At 31.3% G+C, this 12899-nt stretch overlaps 1 protein-coding gene across 3 annotated transcripts in view; it reads left to right on the forward strand.

Annotated features, from left to right (window-relative positions):
• Positions 1-12899, forward strand: part of LOC143075860 (uncharacterized) — a 29949-nt gene that overhangs the window by 11908 nt on the left and 5142 nt on the right. The window contains exon 3 of one of the 3 annotated variants that reach the window (XM_076251447.1): positions 8580-11042. The exons of 1 other annotated variant lie outside the window; for it this stretch is intronic. In XM_076251447.1, coding sequence (XP_076107562.1) covers positions 8580-10643 — 2064 coding nt within the window. In that variant the 3' untranslated portion in view covers positions 10644-11042. Of the gene's footprint in view, positions 1-2065; positions 4558-8579; positions 11043-12899 lie in introns of those variants that run through there. One more of the 3 variants, XM_076251448.1, reaches the window with a different exon arrangement.

A 12899-nucleotide genomic window follows, 5' to 3' on the forward strand; every position in this document is an offset into this window, starting at 1 on the left:
TTAAGTCAACGAGTGCTTTTAATCAAGGTATTTTTGCAAAGAAGCGTCTACATGATTCAGAATCAAGGAAACAAAGAAAATGCTCTGCCACACGATTTGTTTGTGTGCAAGGGTGATCTTTTTTAAAAATGAAATAAACCTGAAGCATCTTTCAACCCGCTGAGTGCATCTTGATTTGCTTTGTGCCTAACCTCTGTTCCTGTTTAAAGGATAAAATCTTTTAAGACTTTGAGTAAAAATGGTCTGAATCATGCTTTAAAATCTATCTACTTTGTCTTTGAACAGGTTGGGCACCAAGTCAGGAAATGTGGGGTACATGTATTCCCTGCTTTCTGGGAACGTCCCTGTTTTCTGGTGTAAAAAAAACCAGTTTAAATGTGATTTCCTTTTTCAATTTATGGCATGAAAATTACAAAAGGGCACGTTTTAACGTTATAACTGCATCAGTAGAATTCGTAAATACTTATTAAAAGTATTTTAGGAAATACAAAACATGAATATAAAGTGAAGCCTTGTTTCTTCTAGAACTCGAAAAAAACATACAAATCTTTGTTTAGGAATCAATTGACCAAGCTGCATGATCCAGGTGTAACTGAACATAACTAAATTATGTTCACTTCTATTTAAAATGTTTATTCATTGAATTTTAATTCCCAAGTGATTAACATATGATACATGTATCTTTTTGTCATCTCATAATTGATGATCAAGGTATGAATTGGTGAACAAAGGAATTGTTTTGTTGTGAGTTATGCATCAAATTAGACTTGAAATAAGCTAGATTTTTTTTAACTAAAAAAACACTTGCTATCATTAAGCATTGTTATCACAAGTAGAATGTGTGCTTTTGTAGATTTCATTACATTAAATGAATAGGAAAATAAGGAGATCCCTGTTTACTGGTTTTTTTTAACACCAGAAAACTGGGGTGTACACTGAATTAGAATACCGGGAATACCCCACTTTTCTTGACTTGAGCCTTACCTGTTGAATTTTATACAAATTCAATATAGAAAACCATATCAAGGAATAAAATAAAATAATTTGCCTACCTACCTACCCATACCCTAACAACCTCAGTCATTTGTCAGTCGGGTGAGGGGAAACAAAGATATTTTTAATGTTGGCCTAACATCATGAACATGTATAAGTGTTAATGACATGACCCTGTAGGGTGTTTATTTAGTAAATGTGATTGTATTTCTATTTGAATTTACCACACTGCAATAAAATGTATTTTTTTTGCAAAGTATGAATTATTGAAACAAAGCTAGGAAATTTTAAAATAAGGTATCCTAAAATGTGCAAATTTTGTATTTTGCCTACATAGTGGAGAAGAGAATAAAAGAAAATTTTAGCAATGACTCCCAATGGTTATCTGTATAAAATGTATATATTTAGCTATAACACTATGAAACTACCAAAAGTCTGACTCTTTTGTGTTGAAATAAGCTTAAAAAATCATATTACCCAGTAATACCTGTTTTAGGGAGTATTGCCCAGCCCGGGAAAACCCGGGTTTTCCCACCTGGGTTTTCCTGGGCGGGTAATACTTTGCCAACTCTGTGTTTGTCACACTTAGGCATCATATATTTTCTAATAGCCCTCTAACAATTGTCTTAGTGCTGTTGTTACAAGAGAAATGGCAGAATATTTATTATCTTGGGACACTTGAACATGTTGACCCATAAGTGAAACATCTGAATTTGAAAAAAAAAATTACATGTTTTATAATCTTAAATAATCATGTCCAGTAATGAGTTTGTATGCGCTAGACTTGTCTTCATCAATCTGCCTATGGTATTTCATGCTAGAATTGTTTAAAATGGTCATTTTGTGGAAGATTTTTGTTTGTACATGTATTTAACATTGTTTAAAAATGTAAATAGATACACATGTTTACAAAAATGTGTAAGAACATGATAAAATTTGTATGTTGTAATATATGTAATAATTTAAGATATACATGTAGTCTAAATTGTATAACATGTATACATGTAGATTTAAATAATAAAGTGCATTTGAAATTCTGAATGAAAAACAAAGAATTTCAATCTGATTATAGGATAGTGTTGCTTTGGAAGAGGAATGTTTAAAGAAGACTTGTGAAGAAGGATCACCACTTCCAGAAGAAGCTGATAGTGAACCATTACCATGGTTACAAGATAAGGTAGACATTGATGGATGTGAAAAAAATGTAATTTCTGACAGAAAGCTTAGATATAAGAGCCAATCAGATAAAGGAAAGACAGAAACAGGTGAGACCATTCAAGAAAAGATGTGGCATTGTAAAAAGTGTGAATTTTCAACATGTGATAAGAAGGAACATGAGAGACACAGAAAACGTCACACTTATATCGAAAGAAAAAATAGAATATCTAAACTATGTAAACCTCCAAAATATTCATGTGATGAGTGTAGAAATGAATACAAAACTAAATGTGGTTTGATTCATCATAAAAAAATAGCGCATTCAAATAAGCCTATATTGAGATGTTTGCTGACAGGATGTAAAACACGTTTTGTGGAAGAATCTGCCTTACAAAAGCATATGGTATGGCACAATTGTCAAGGTGTTCTGAAGTGTAGAAAATGTGCAAAGGTATTTGTTCTTAAGGGTGCATTAGAAAGACACGAGGATTATTGTATCAAAAGAGTAATGTTCAGATGTGATATTTGTAATAAAGTGTATAAAGGCCAAAAAGATCTTGCTGACCATGTGAGAAAATTACATGGTAAAGTTAAAGGCTTCAAATATTGGAAATCTGTACACTTAGAACAACATGACCAAGAGCATGATTATAACGATGCAGTCACCTACAGTGAAGCACAAGTACCTAGTAAGATAGAAGGAATAAATATAAATGATAAAACAACTAAGCCTGAAGGTGATGTTGATAATGTTGACGAATTTGTAAAAGAGATGAATTCAATAATACTCACCCAGAAGAATAAAAAAAAATTAAGCCAGACTAAAGACGTTTACAGATGTACGAAATGTGATTTCGCAACAGATGATAAGAGAAAATATAACAGTCATAGAGGGCACCATAATTACGAAATTCACAAGCAAAGAAGTGCAGAACCTCAAACATATACTTGTGATAAGTGTAAAAAAGAGTATAAAACTTCAGTTGCTTTGAAAAGTCATACAAAAAAAGTTCATACCGGTACTGTAATATTTGAATGCCCACAGAAAGGTTGTTTTAAACATTTTACAAATCAACACACGTTAAAGGACCATGTATTAGAGTATGAAGAATCTGGTTTATTCAAATGTGTAAAGTGTGCAAAATCATTTATTACTAAGCATAACTTAAAAGAACATGAGGATAGCTGCACTCCTAATAGAATAGTACCATGTGATACTGCTCCTGAAAATAGTGGTGAAATCATTTCTGGTGATGATCGTGATGATGATAATGATGATGATGATGATGATGAGGAGGAGGATGATGACGATGATGATGATATTGAGAATATTGTTAAAACGTTAAATAAAGCCATTAATAAGAAAAGTGTACAGAAGAAAGTTTTTAAATGTAAAAGATGTAATTTTTCAGCAAAAGATAAAAAGTATTATTCAAAGCATTTGGATCACCACATGTATTTAGATAGGAAGCAGAGAACAGGTGTTTCTGTACCGAAGATGTATATTTGTAGTTATTGTGGATTGACATTCAGGTCCAAATCAGGATTGAGTAGACATGAGCTCAATTATCATTCAGACCAATTTTTAAGATGCAAGGTTGAATCATGCAGATGTGTTTATAAGGAAAAACAGCAGTTAAAAGAACACACATTGAAGCATAAACATAGCGGTCTTTTGAAATGCACAAAATGTGACAAGAAATATGTTGATAAAAGTAGGCTAACGCGACATGAAGACTCCTGCATAAGGAATATGACTACATATGAACAGGCTCAGTGCCACATATGCGAAAAGCAGTTTTTGTCATCAGAAAATGAAGAAGACAATGAGTCCGATGGGAGTAAAGAGTCCGACATGACCTCTTGCAGTGAAGAGGATGCTAACATTAACACTGAATGAATCTTCCACTGGTATATGGCAAAATGAATATATTAGTGACTACGTAGTGACATTGATCAGTATAAATAATATGTAGATGTTTTAGACCATTTAAGTATTTTGACCATACGTGTATGACCTTGACCATATTGGTATATACTCGTTTGGTTATTAAAAGGCCAGACAACACGATAATTCAGACCTTGTAGGTATTTTGTGTCCTTGTCTTGTGTGTATACCAGGTTATAGTAAGTTTGGACTTACTTTTGATAAAAGAGTTCTGACATGTTGTCAAAGTTAAGTTACATACTTTAGTGTTATGCGGAATAGCTACATGTATATGGTAGCAATAAACAGTTAGGAAATGTTTTAAATTAGCACTCATAAATTTTACCATCCACTTTTCATTGCTTTCTTGCAATATTAAGCTAACTGTTTTGTGTCATATAACATGTATAATGTGGATATGTATGTAATCAGAATCTCCCTTAAATCGAATATTCGGTAAATAAAATGGTAAAATATAATTTCTTTTAGTTGTACCCATGACAAAAATCTGCATTTATTTGCTATGAAATATTTCAAAAATAGGGGAAAAGCTGTCACATACTTCCTAAAAGTTTGGCTAGAAGTAAAATGTCAAAAGTTTCGAATAATTCTCCAGAAAATATTTCAATAGTTTTAAAATTTATATTATAAATTTACACACTGCAGTTATTCATAGATAAATCAAAAAATGTATTGTACCCTTACATCCAATCACAGCGTTCCTAATTTGACTTCCTTCACCTGTCTTGGGTACACAAAAGGCCAACCTAATGCTGGGAAAATGTAATACCTATAGTACTTGGTGGGGTTCGTGTTGCTTATTCTTTTGTTATCTAGGTTGCAGGGATGGGGTCGATTACTTTAAAAAATGTAATCGATTGAATTACAATTACTTTGCTAATAAAATGTAATCGATTACATTACAAATTCAATTACACCCTATTTCATATGTAATCCATTACATTAGATTATTTTTCTTTGAAGTAATCATGATTACTTTAGATTACTTAATATGATTACATTGTATATTGCAATATCAAAGTTTTTTTTATAACTTTATATCCTCACAAAAAAGCTACTTTTGGTGATTTTTTGAAAAGCCTTAATTTATTCATCTTATTTAAAAGAATTTATAGACAAGTACAGTGTAACATGTGTAATTTGATAAAATACCTATAGACAAGTGTCCTTTCTCCATGTTAAAGATATAACTTTATTTTACTCTACAAATTTTAACCAAGAGCCTAATTAACAAAAAAACTGAAGAAATAAGGAAAAATTAATTAAGTATGGTTTTATTGTCTGTTGGGACATAATTGGCACATCCATTAATGTTTTTACAGGTGTTAATCCCTTCTTAAATTTTTTTTTAACAATCAATAGGTGAGCTTGGGTATTAAAATTTTATTGTCATATAACAATTTCAATAAAGTTAAAAGTGGTTGATTGTCATTTTTTGTTTGAAAATATTTATGGTGACTTGAAAAACACCGGTATCACTCAGATTACAATTCTACCTTGACAGGTAAGTTTGTATTTAGCCTATAAAATACTTATTTAGCCTTGAGAATTGAAAGGTCAGTTTCCCATTCATACAATAGAGTTGATAAATTTGGCTTCATGCCATTTACCTTGTCCAAAATTAAGGTCACTTTATTGTTATTGTGATATTGTTAAAGTACAAAAGAACCCTATATTCTGACCAATACTTAAAACTTTGTGCATCTTGATTTAATTGTTAAAAATCTGTTAATGTTGAAGTTAGGGGTTATTTTAGGCCTTTTAATTGCATATTTCTTTACATGGTAGTCTTTTTTCAGATATAAAAAAAAACTATCTGCTTGACTGTTATAGAAATAGACTATGCTTGCAGGGTCCTGTTTTTTGTTTACACCAAATCTGACAGATTATTATTAAGTTGCAAAATATTTTAAATGAGAGCTGAAATTTTTTCTATCTTTAAATGTGCATTGAACAATGTTGAAGGTTAAAATAATCATAATGTGAACAAGAATGAAGAAAACATCTTGGTCCCAAAAAAAAACATCATCAACCAGGATATAATATTCCAAATTTTAATTTATTATACTTATATCAGTTGAAATCTCAAGCCACTATTTTGCATGTTTACAATGTAGGTCATGTCCCAACAGAAAATCAATGAATTTGACAGTACAATGTACTCTTAGCACAAACACATAAGGTCACTGTGAAATAGACATCTAGGGCAAGAAACAGTCAGTTATACCAAACCAGTTTGACTAGATGTCTAGTTTAAAACCAGTTTGACTAGATGTGTCCTATATTTTGACAATGTAAATGACATGAGGACCTGCATGGGTTTTTTAATATCTGTATTCTTTAAATTTTTAGGGCATTTTTCTTCTAATAGCCTTAAAAATAACTCTCATTCTGTAAAGCAAATTCTCATGAAAATGATTTTACTATATAGTCTTTCTGTTACAAGATTATTTATCAATTATGCACATTGATCATTTTATTATCGGTATTGCATTACAGTTACCTAAGTTTCCTTTTTATTTTGCACATTTATTCTTTATACTTTTGCACCGCATTATTCTCTATTCTTTATTTTGTTGTTCATTTTCTCTATTCTCTATTTTTTTGTTGCTATTACATTTATTCTCTATTCTGTAAACCCCATTCTGACCCTTATAGGTAAACTTCTATTGTATGAATGGGATAAACTGACCTTTCAATTCTCAAGGCTAAATAAGTATTTTATAGGCTAAATACAAACTTACCTGTCAAGGTAGAATTGTAATCTGAGTGATACCGGTTTTATTCAAGTCACCATAATACTTGATCTAATCAATAATTACTAGAATTATTGTCAGGTGAAAGCACAAAACAGCGTTTTAACTTAGGAAAGTATATACATTTCTCTTTAAATTAAAAACAATTTATTGTAATAAAAGGTATTTTGTATTCATGAAACTTCTGACGTCACCTTTTGTTTGTAATATTATGCCATATGTATATACTGTACATGTACTTGTTTATACTGATGAGCCATAAGGGACCCCCATAAGGCTTAAAGTTAATAAAGAATAAAAAACTAGAAAGCACATATTATACACGAATTTATGCAAAACAAAGTTTATTCAATTTGTCAATAAATGAAATCTGGGTTTAACTTCCATTTTGAATAAAGTGGGCTCAAATACATGTATTTATGTCAACCATCAAAGTCAAATTGGAACTAAATGTTTTCTGCATTTGAATTTCAATGTAGTTTAACAGTTATGTAAAATATTGGATAAACTTATATGAAATTGGAGTTAATATCAGAAGTTTTCAAACAAGGAAAAAAAAGCTTTCAAGGCATATTCTTGTATCATAATTAAGAGCTCAATCTCACAACAAAATATTGGAGAGGCAATTTCCTTTAGTTAACTGTTAACAAAATAAAACATTTGGTTATACAAATTTTTTATATATAAAAAAGAAGATGTGAGATGATTGCCAATAAGACAACTGACCACAAGAGACCAAAATGACACAGACATTAACAATATATACTTAGATGATACAATTTATCACATTAAACAAAGTCCCATCGTTGTAAATACTAGTTTTATGATTTTCATTCAAGCTTTACATTTTCTTATTTTCATCTTGTCTATCAAAAACTATTTTCATACATATACAAGATTTGTAATCAGCAAGTAATCATATGAATGTAATCTTAAAGTAATCTAAAAGTTATCATGATTACACCTGTTTTTTGCAATGTAATCGATTACATTATGATTTCTTGTAATCAGAAATGGCATGATTACTGATTACATAGGATTACACTGCAAAATGTAATCGATTACAGCTGATTACGATTACTGATTACGATTACCCCATGCCTGCTATGTTGTGTCATGTGTACTATTGTTTGTCTGTTTGTCTTTTTCATTTTTAGCCATGGTATTGTCAGTTTATTTTCGATTTATGAGTTTGACTGTCCCTCTGGTATCTTTCGTCCATCTTTTATAGGAAGGACAATTGTTAAAAGATAAAATGGTGAATTAAGATAGTTGACTGATAACTCCACTGACTTAAATCATTGTTTATTGAGCGTATTTCTTAACAATGCAATAACCGCTTTTAAAAATTCATTGTTATTTAAATTGAAAAAAACAATCGTTGAAAGATGGACTGAAGATACCGGAGAGTCATTAAAACTCTAGATCGAAAATAGACTGACAACGCCATGGCTAAGAAAGAAAAAAAAACCAGACAAACAAAAGAACAACACAAGACACAACATAAAAGTTAAAGACTAAGCAACATGAACACCACCAAAAAATGGGGGTGATCGTAGGTGCTCAGGAATGGTAAGTAAATCTTGCGCCATATGTGACACCCGTCTTATTGCTCATGTTATTACAAATCCGGTAAAAATTTAATTTCTAAAACGTAAGCTCTGCAGGTATTTATTGAATTTGAAATTCTAAATGAAAAACCAAGAATTTCAATCTGCTTATAGGATAGTGTTGATTTGGAGGAATGTTTAAAGAAGACTTGTGAAGAAAGATCGCCACTTCCATATAACATTTCCTTAGAAGAAGATGACTGTGATCCATTACAATGGTTACAAGAACAGATAGAAGTTGATGGATGTGAAACAAATGAAATCTCTGACAGAAAGCTTAGAAATAAGAGCCAATCAGAAAAAGGAGAGAAGGGATCAGGTGAGACCAATCAAGAAAAGGTGTGGCATTGTAAAAAGTGTGAATTTTCAACAGGTGATAAGAAGGAACATAAGAGACACTATAAACGTCACCAGTACATCGAACGAAAACTCAGAATGTCTAACTTATGTAAACCTCCAAAATATTCATGTGATGAATGTGGAAATGAATATAAAACAGAAAATGGGTTGGTTATACATAGAAAATTAGCACATTCGGATAAGCCTATATTGAGATGTGTACTTAGAGGGTGTAAATCACGTTTTGTAGAAGAATCTGCTCTACAAAAACATTTGTTATGGCACAAATCACAAGGTGTCCTGAAATGTAGGAAATGTGCACAGGTATTTGTACAAAAGGGTGCACTGAAAAGACACGAGGATTATTGTGTCAAAAGATTAAGGTTTCAATGTGAAATTTGTAAAAAAGTATATAAAGCCCAAAGAAATCTTTCTGAACACATGAGTAAAATTCATTGTGAGGGGGGTAAAGGCTTCAATTATAGGGAATCTTTACAATTTAGTAATAATATCAACAGTGCGACTTATGGAGTTGATCAGAATAAAGGCGCAAGTTTAACAGTCGGGAATATAAGTTTAGAAACCACGATGGAAGAGTTTAATTCTGATAATGTTGAGGAATTTGTTGAAGGGATGAATTCAATTTTACTCGCCCAACAGAATGAAAAAAAATTAAGACAGACTCAAGACGTTTATCGTTGTTTACATTGTGAGTTCTCAACAGAAGATAAGACACAGTATACTAAACATAGAAAACACCATGATTACTTAAAACTAAAGCAAAAGCAAAAGAGTGCAGAACCACAACCTCGTTCCTGTGATAAATGTGAAACAGATCATAAAACTACGCTTTCCTCGAAAGTTCATACGGAAAAAGTACATTCTTTGGTATTTGAATGCCCCGAGAAAGGTTGTTTTAAATGCTTTCCGGATGAACACCAGTTAAACGAACATTTATTAAATCATGAAGAAATTATTTTAATAAAATGTGGGAAGTGTGAAAAATCCTTTGATTCACAACATGATTTGAACAAACATGATGCTATCTGCATTCCTATAAAAACAGTACAATGTGATGCTTCTTCCAAAAACGATGAAACAGGTAATGGTGAAGTTGATAATGATGACATAGATGGTAATGATGATGATAATGATGGTGGTGGGGGTGATGATATTGAGGGTATTGTTAAAACGTTGAATAAGGCTATTGATAAGCAAAAGAAGTCGAAGGTTTATAAATGTAAGAAATGTAAATTTTCAACAAAAGATTCTAAGGAGAATGAAAGGCATAGACGCCGCCATCGTTATTTAAAAGACATGGAAACACAGAAACACAATTGTAGATATTGTGGATTGACCTTCAGGACCATACCAGAACTGAGTAAACATGAGGTCACCTTTCATTCGGATCAATTTTATAAATGCAAGGCGAAATCCTGCACAAGTGTATTTAAGTATAAACTACAGTTAGAACAACACATGTCAAAGCATAAAAATATGGGTCTCTTGAAATGCAAGAATTGCAAAAAGAAATTTGTTTTTAAAGATAAGCTAACACCACATGAAGATAAATGCATAAGGAATATGACAGCAAACGAACACTGTCACTTATGCGGAAAACAGTTTGGGAGCAAATCAGGATTGTTAAGGCACATGAAGAAACATAATGATGGAGTGCGTGATTGCTTTAGTGGAAGAAACATTGACAGTATTAGAAATCTTAATCAGCATACAAAATGTCATAATGATCCTATGCTTGAACGATTTTGTGAAAAAGAGGTATCCGAGGGGAGTGATGATAGTACAGATTCAAATTCAGATGGAATGGACACATCTTAAAGTGCAAGTGCATAGTATAATTTGAAAAAGTACTTCAAAAAAAGCAAAAGGTACTTGAATAATGGAATTGAAGAATTGGTTATAGAACATGTTTATATCGCAGATTGTCACAATTTGACACCAATTGTGATCATGGAATGGCAACAAAATTATGAAACAAGTGAGTAAGATGTGAGAAAGGAATATAAAAGGGTTTGGTGAAAAAGGGGATACGTTGATATTGAATGATAGTGACATGCTAAACATTGGTATTGAATAAAGTTTTCTCTAATGTTGTAAAATGACGATATTATTTTATTTTGAGTCCCGTTTTCCAAATTGATTATGCTAAGGTCAAAAGAATCCTAAAATTCAATTTTGTTTGATTTCATTAAAAATCGGGTTTGTTTTGTTTTTGTTTTTTTGTTGTTTTTTTTTTTTTTTGGGGGAGGGGGGGGGGGGGGGTTCTTTGATATGCTGAATCAATCCATGAAGATTTTGGACATTGGACCATACTGTGTTGATGTATTTGTTTTAAGTTCAATTAGATCACATTCATTCTACGTCAGAAACTTATGATGTGTCAAATATTTAATCACAAAAAAAATTCAGAGCTGTATCAATCTTGAATGAAGTGTCCATACTTGTCCCAATTATTGTTTTTACTCCAATTTCACGGTCCATCGAACATGGAAAACGATAGTGCGAATCAGGTATTCGTGTACTATGGACACATTCTTGTAGGTTATTATCTTGAATAGTATAATAGATATAGATAAACTGTAAAAGGCTAAAGTGCTACGCAAAGGAAGATTTACAAATAAGTCAACATGACCAAAATTGCCAATTGACTCATAGAGTTACAGCTCTTAAATGAAAAATTTTCATACATTTTTTATACAAAAATCTAACTAAGGTTATCTAGTTATAAAAATGTATCTGATGACCCTGGCTAGAAAGCTAGATGGCCAACATGGCTAAAAATAGAACATGGAGGTGTTGGTATGGATTATGCAGTGTTTTGGCTTATATCTTTAAAATTACAGTATTTAGATAATATATCACGAGGGGTTTAAAAAATTTAGATGGAGATCTATCCGGCTAAAAATTTTCAGAAGCATCAGACAAACCATTGTAATGTTTCTCCACCATTATTGGTAATTTAAAGAAAATTTATAAGTTGCTTTCTGTTATAATCTCGAATAGCATAAAAGATATAGATAAACTGTAAACAGCAAAGGTGTAAATCAAAGTTAGATCTACAAATAGTCAACACGACCAAAATTGTCAATTGTTCTTATAAAAATTGATTGCTCTTTACTGAAAAAAATCACAATTTCTCAATCATTTTCTGTATTTTTACAAAAAATCTTCTCAGAAACTACTTCTCCAAAAAAACCATACTTGGCATAAGTCTTCCTTGTGGTATCTACTTTAAAATATGTATCCAGTGACCTCGACCATACACCAAGATGGCCTACATGGCACAAAACAGACATGGGGGCAAAATGCAGTTTTTTGGCTTATTTCTCTTTAAAAAAGCTTTTAGATCAAATCTGACGAGGGGTTTAAATGTTAACATGTCTATTGGATCAAATCTAATGAGGCGTAAACATTTTTTTTTATGCAGATCTATCTTGCTTACAATTTTCAGACGCTTCAAATAACCCATTGTTGAGTAGCTGCATATGCATTTGTAATTTTATGGAATTTATTTATTTTTGGTTATATAGATAAACTGAAGATAGCTAAATGGTTTAGCAAACTAAGACTTACAAATAAGTCGTCATGAACCAAATAACCAATCCCCATAAAGAATAATTGCCCTTTTTAAAAGTCTTTTTTTTTCATAATTTTTCATGAATTGTTTGTACATTATTACAAAAATCCTTTCCTCTGAAACTACTTATAGATAGAGATAGTTGTAAATAGCAAGAATGTTCAGTTAAGTAAGATTTACAAACAAGTCATCATCACCAAAACAGAACTATAATGTATGTCCTATGTTTAATGTGCACATAGATCAAGGTGAGCGACACAGATTACTGAGACCCTCTAGTTTATTTTATAGTAAAATAATGGTTTTTTTTTAAATTGTAATCATGGTGGTGTGTATATATTTTACAAAAGGTGAGCATGGTGAGTTGTTAATAAAATATTGATTTGTATAATTAACTTGTATAAGCATTGTGATTTTTATTCCAATTAATGCATAAAGGAATATAAGCGCAAATGACAGGCTCAATATGAAACATGAGGAAAAAAATTTTGTCTCGC

The sequence above is a fragment of the Mytilus galloprovincialis genome, chromosome 5 (assembly GCF_965363235.1).
Source record: "Mytilus galloprovincialis chromosome 5, xbMytGall1.hap1.1, whole genome shotgun sequence".
In the NCBI taxonomy this organism is placed as follows: Eukaryota; Metazoa; Mollusca; class Bivalvia; order Mytilida; family Mytilidae; genus Mytilus; species Mytilus galloprovincialis.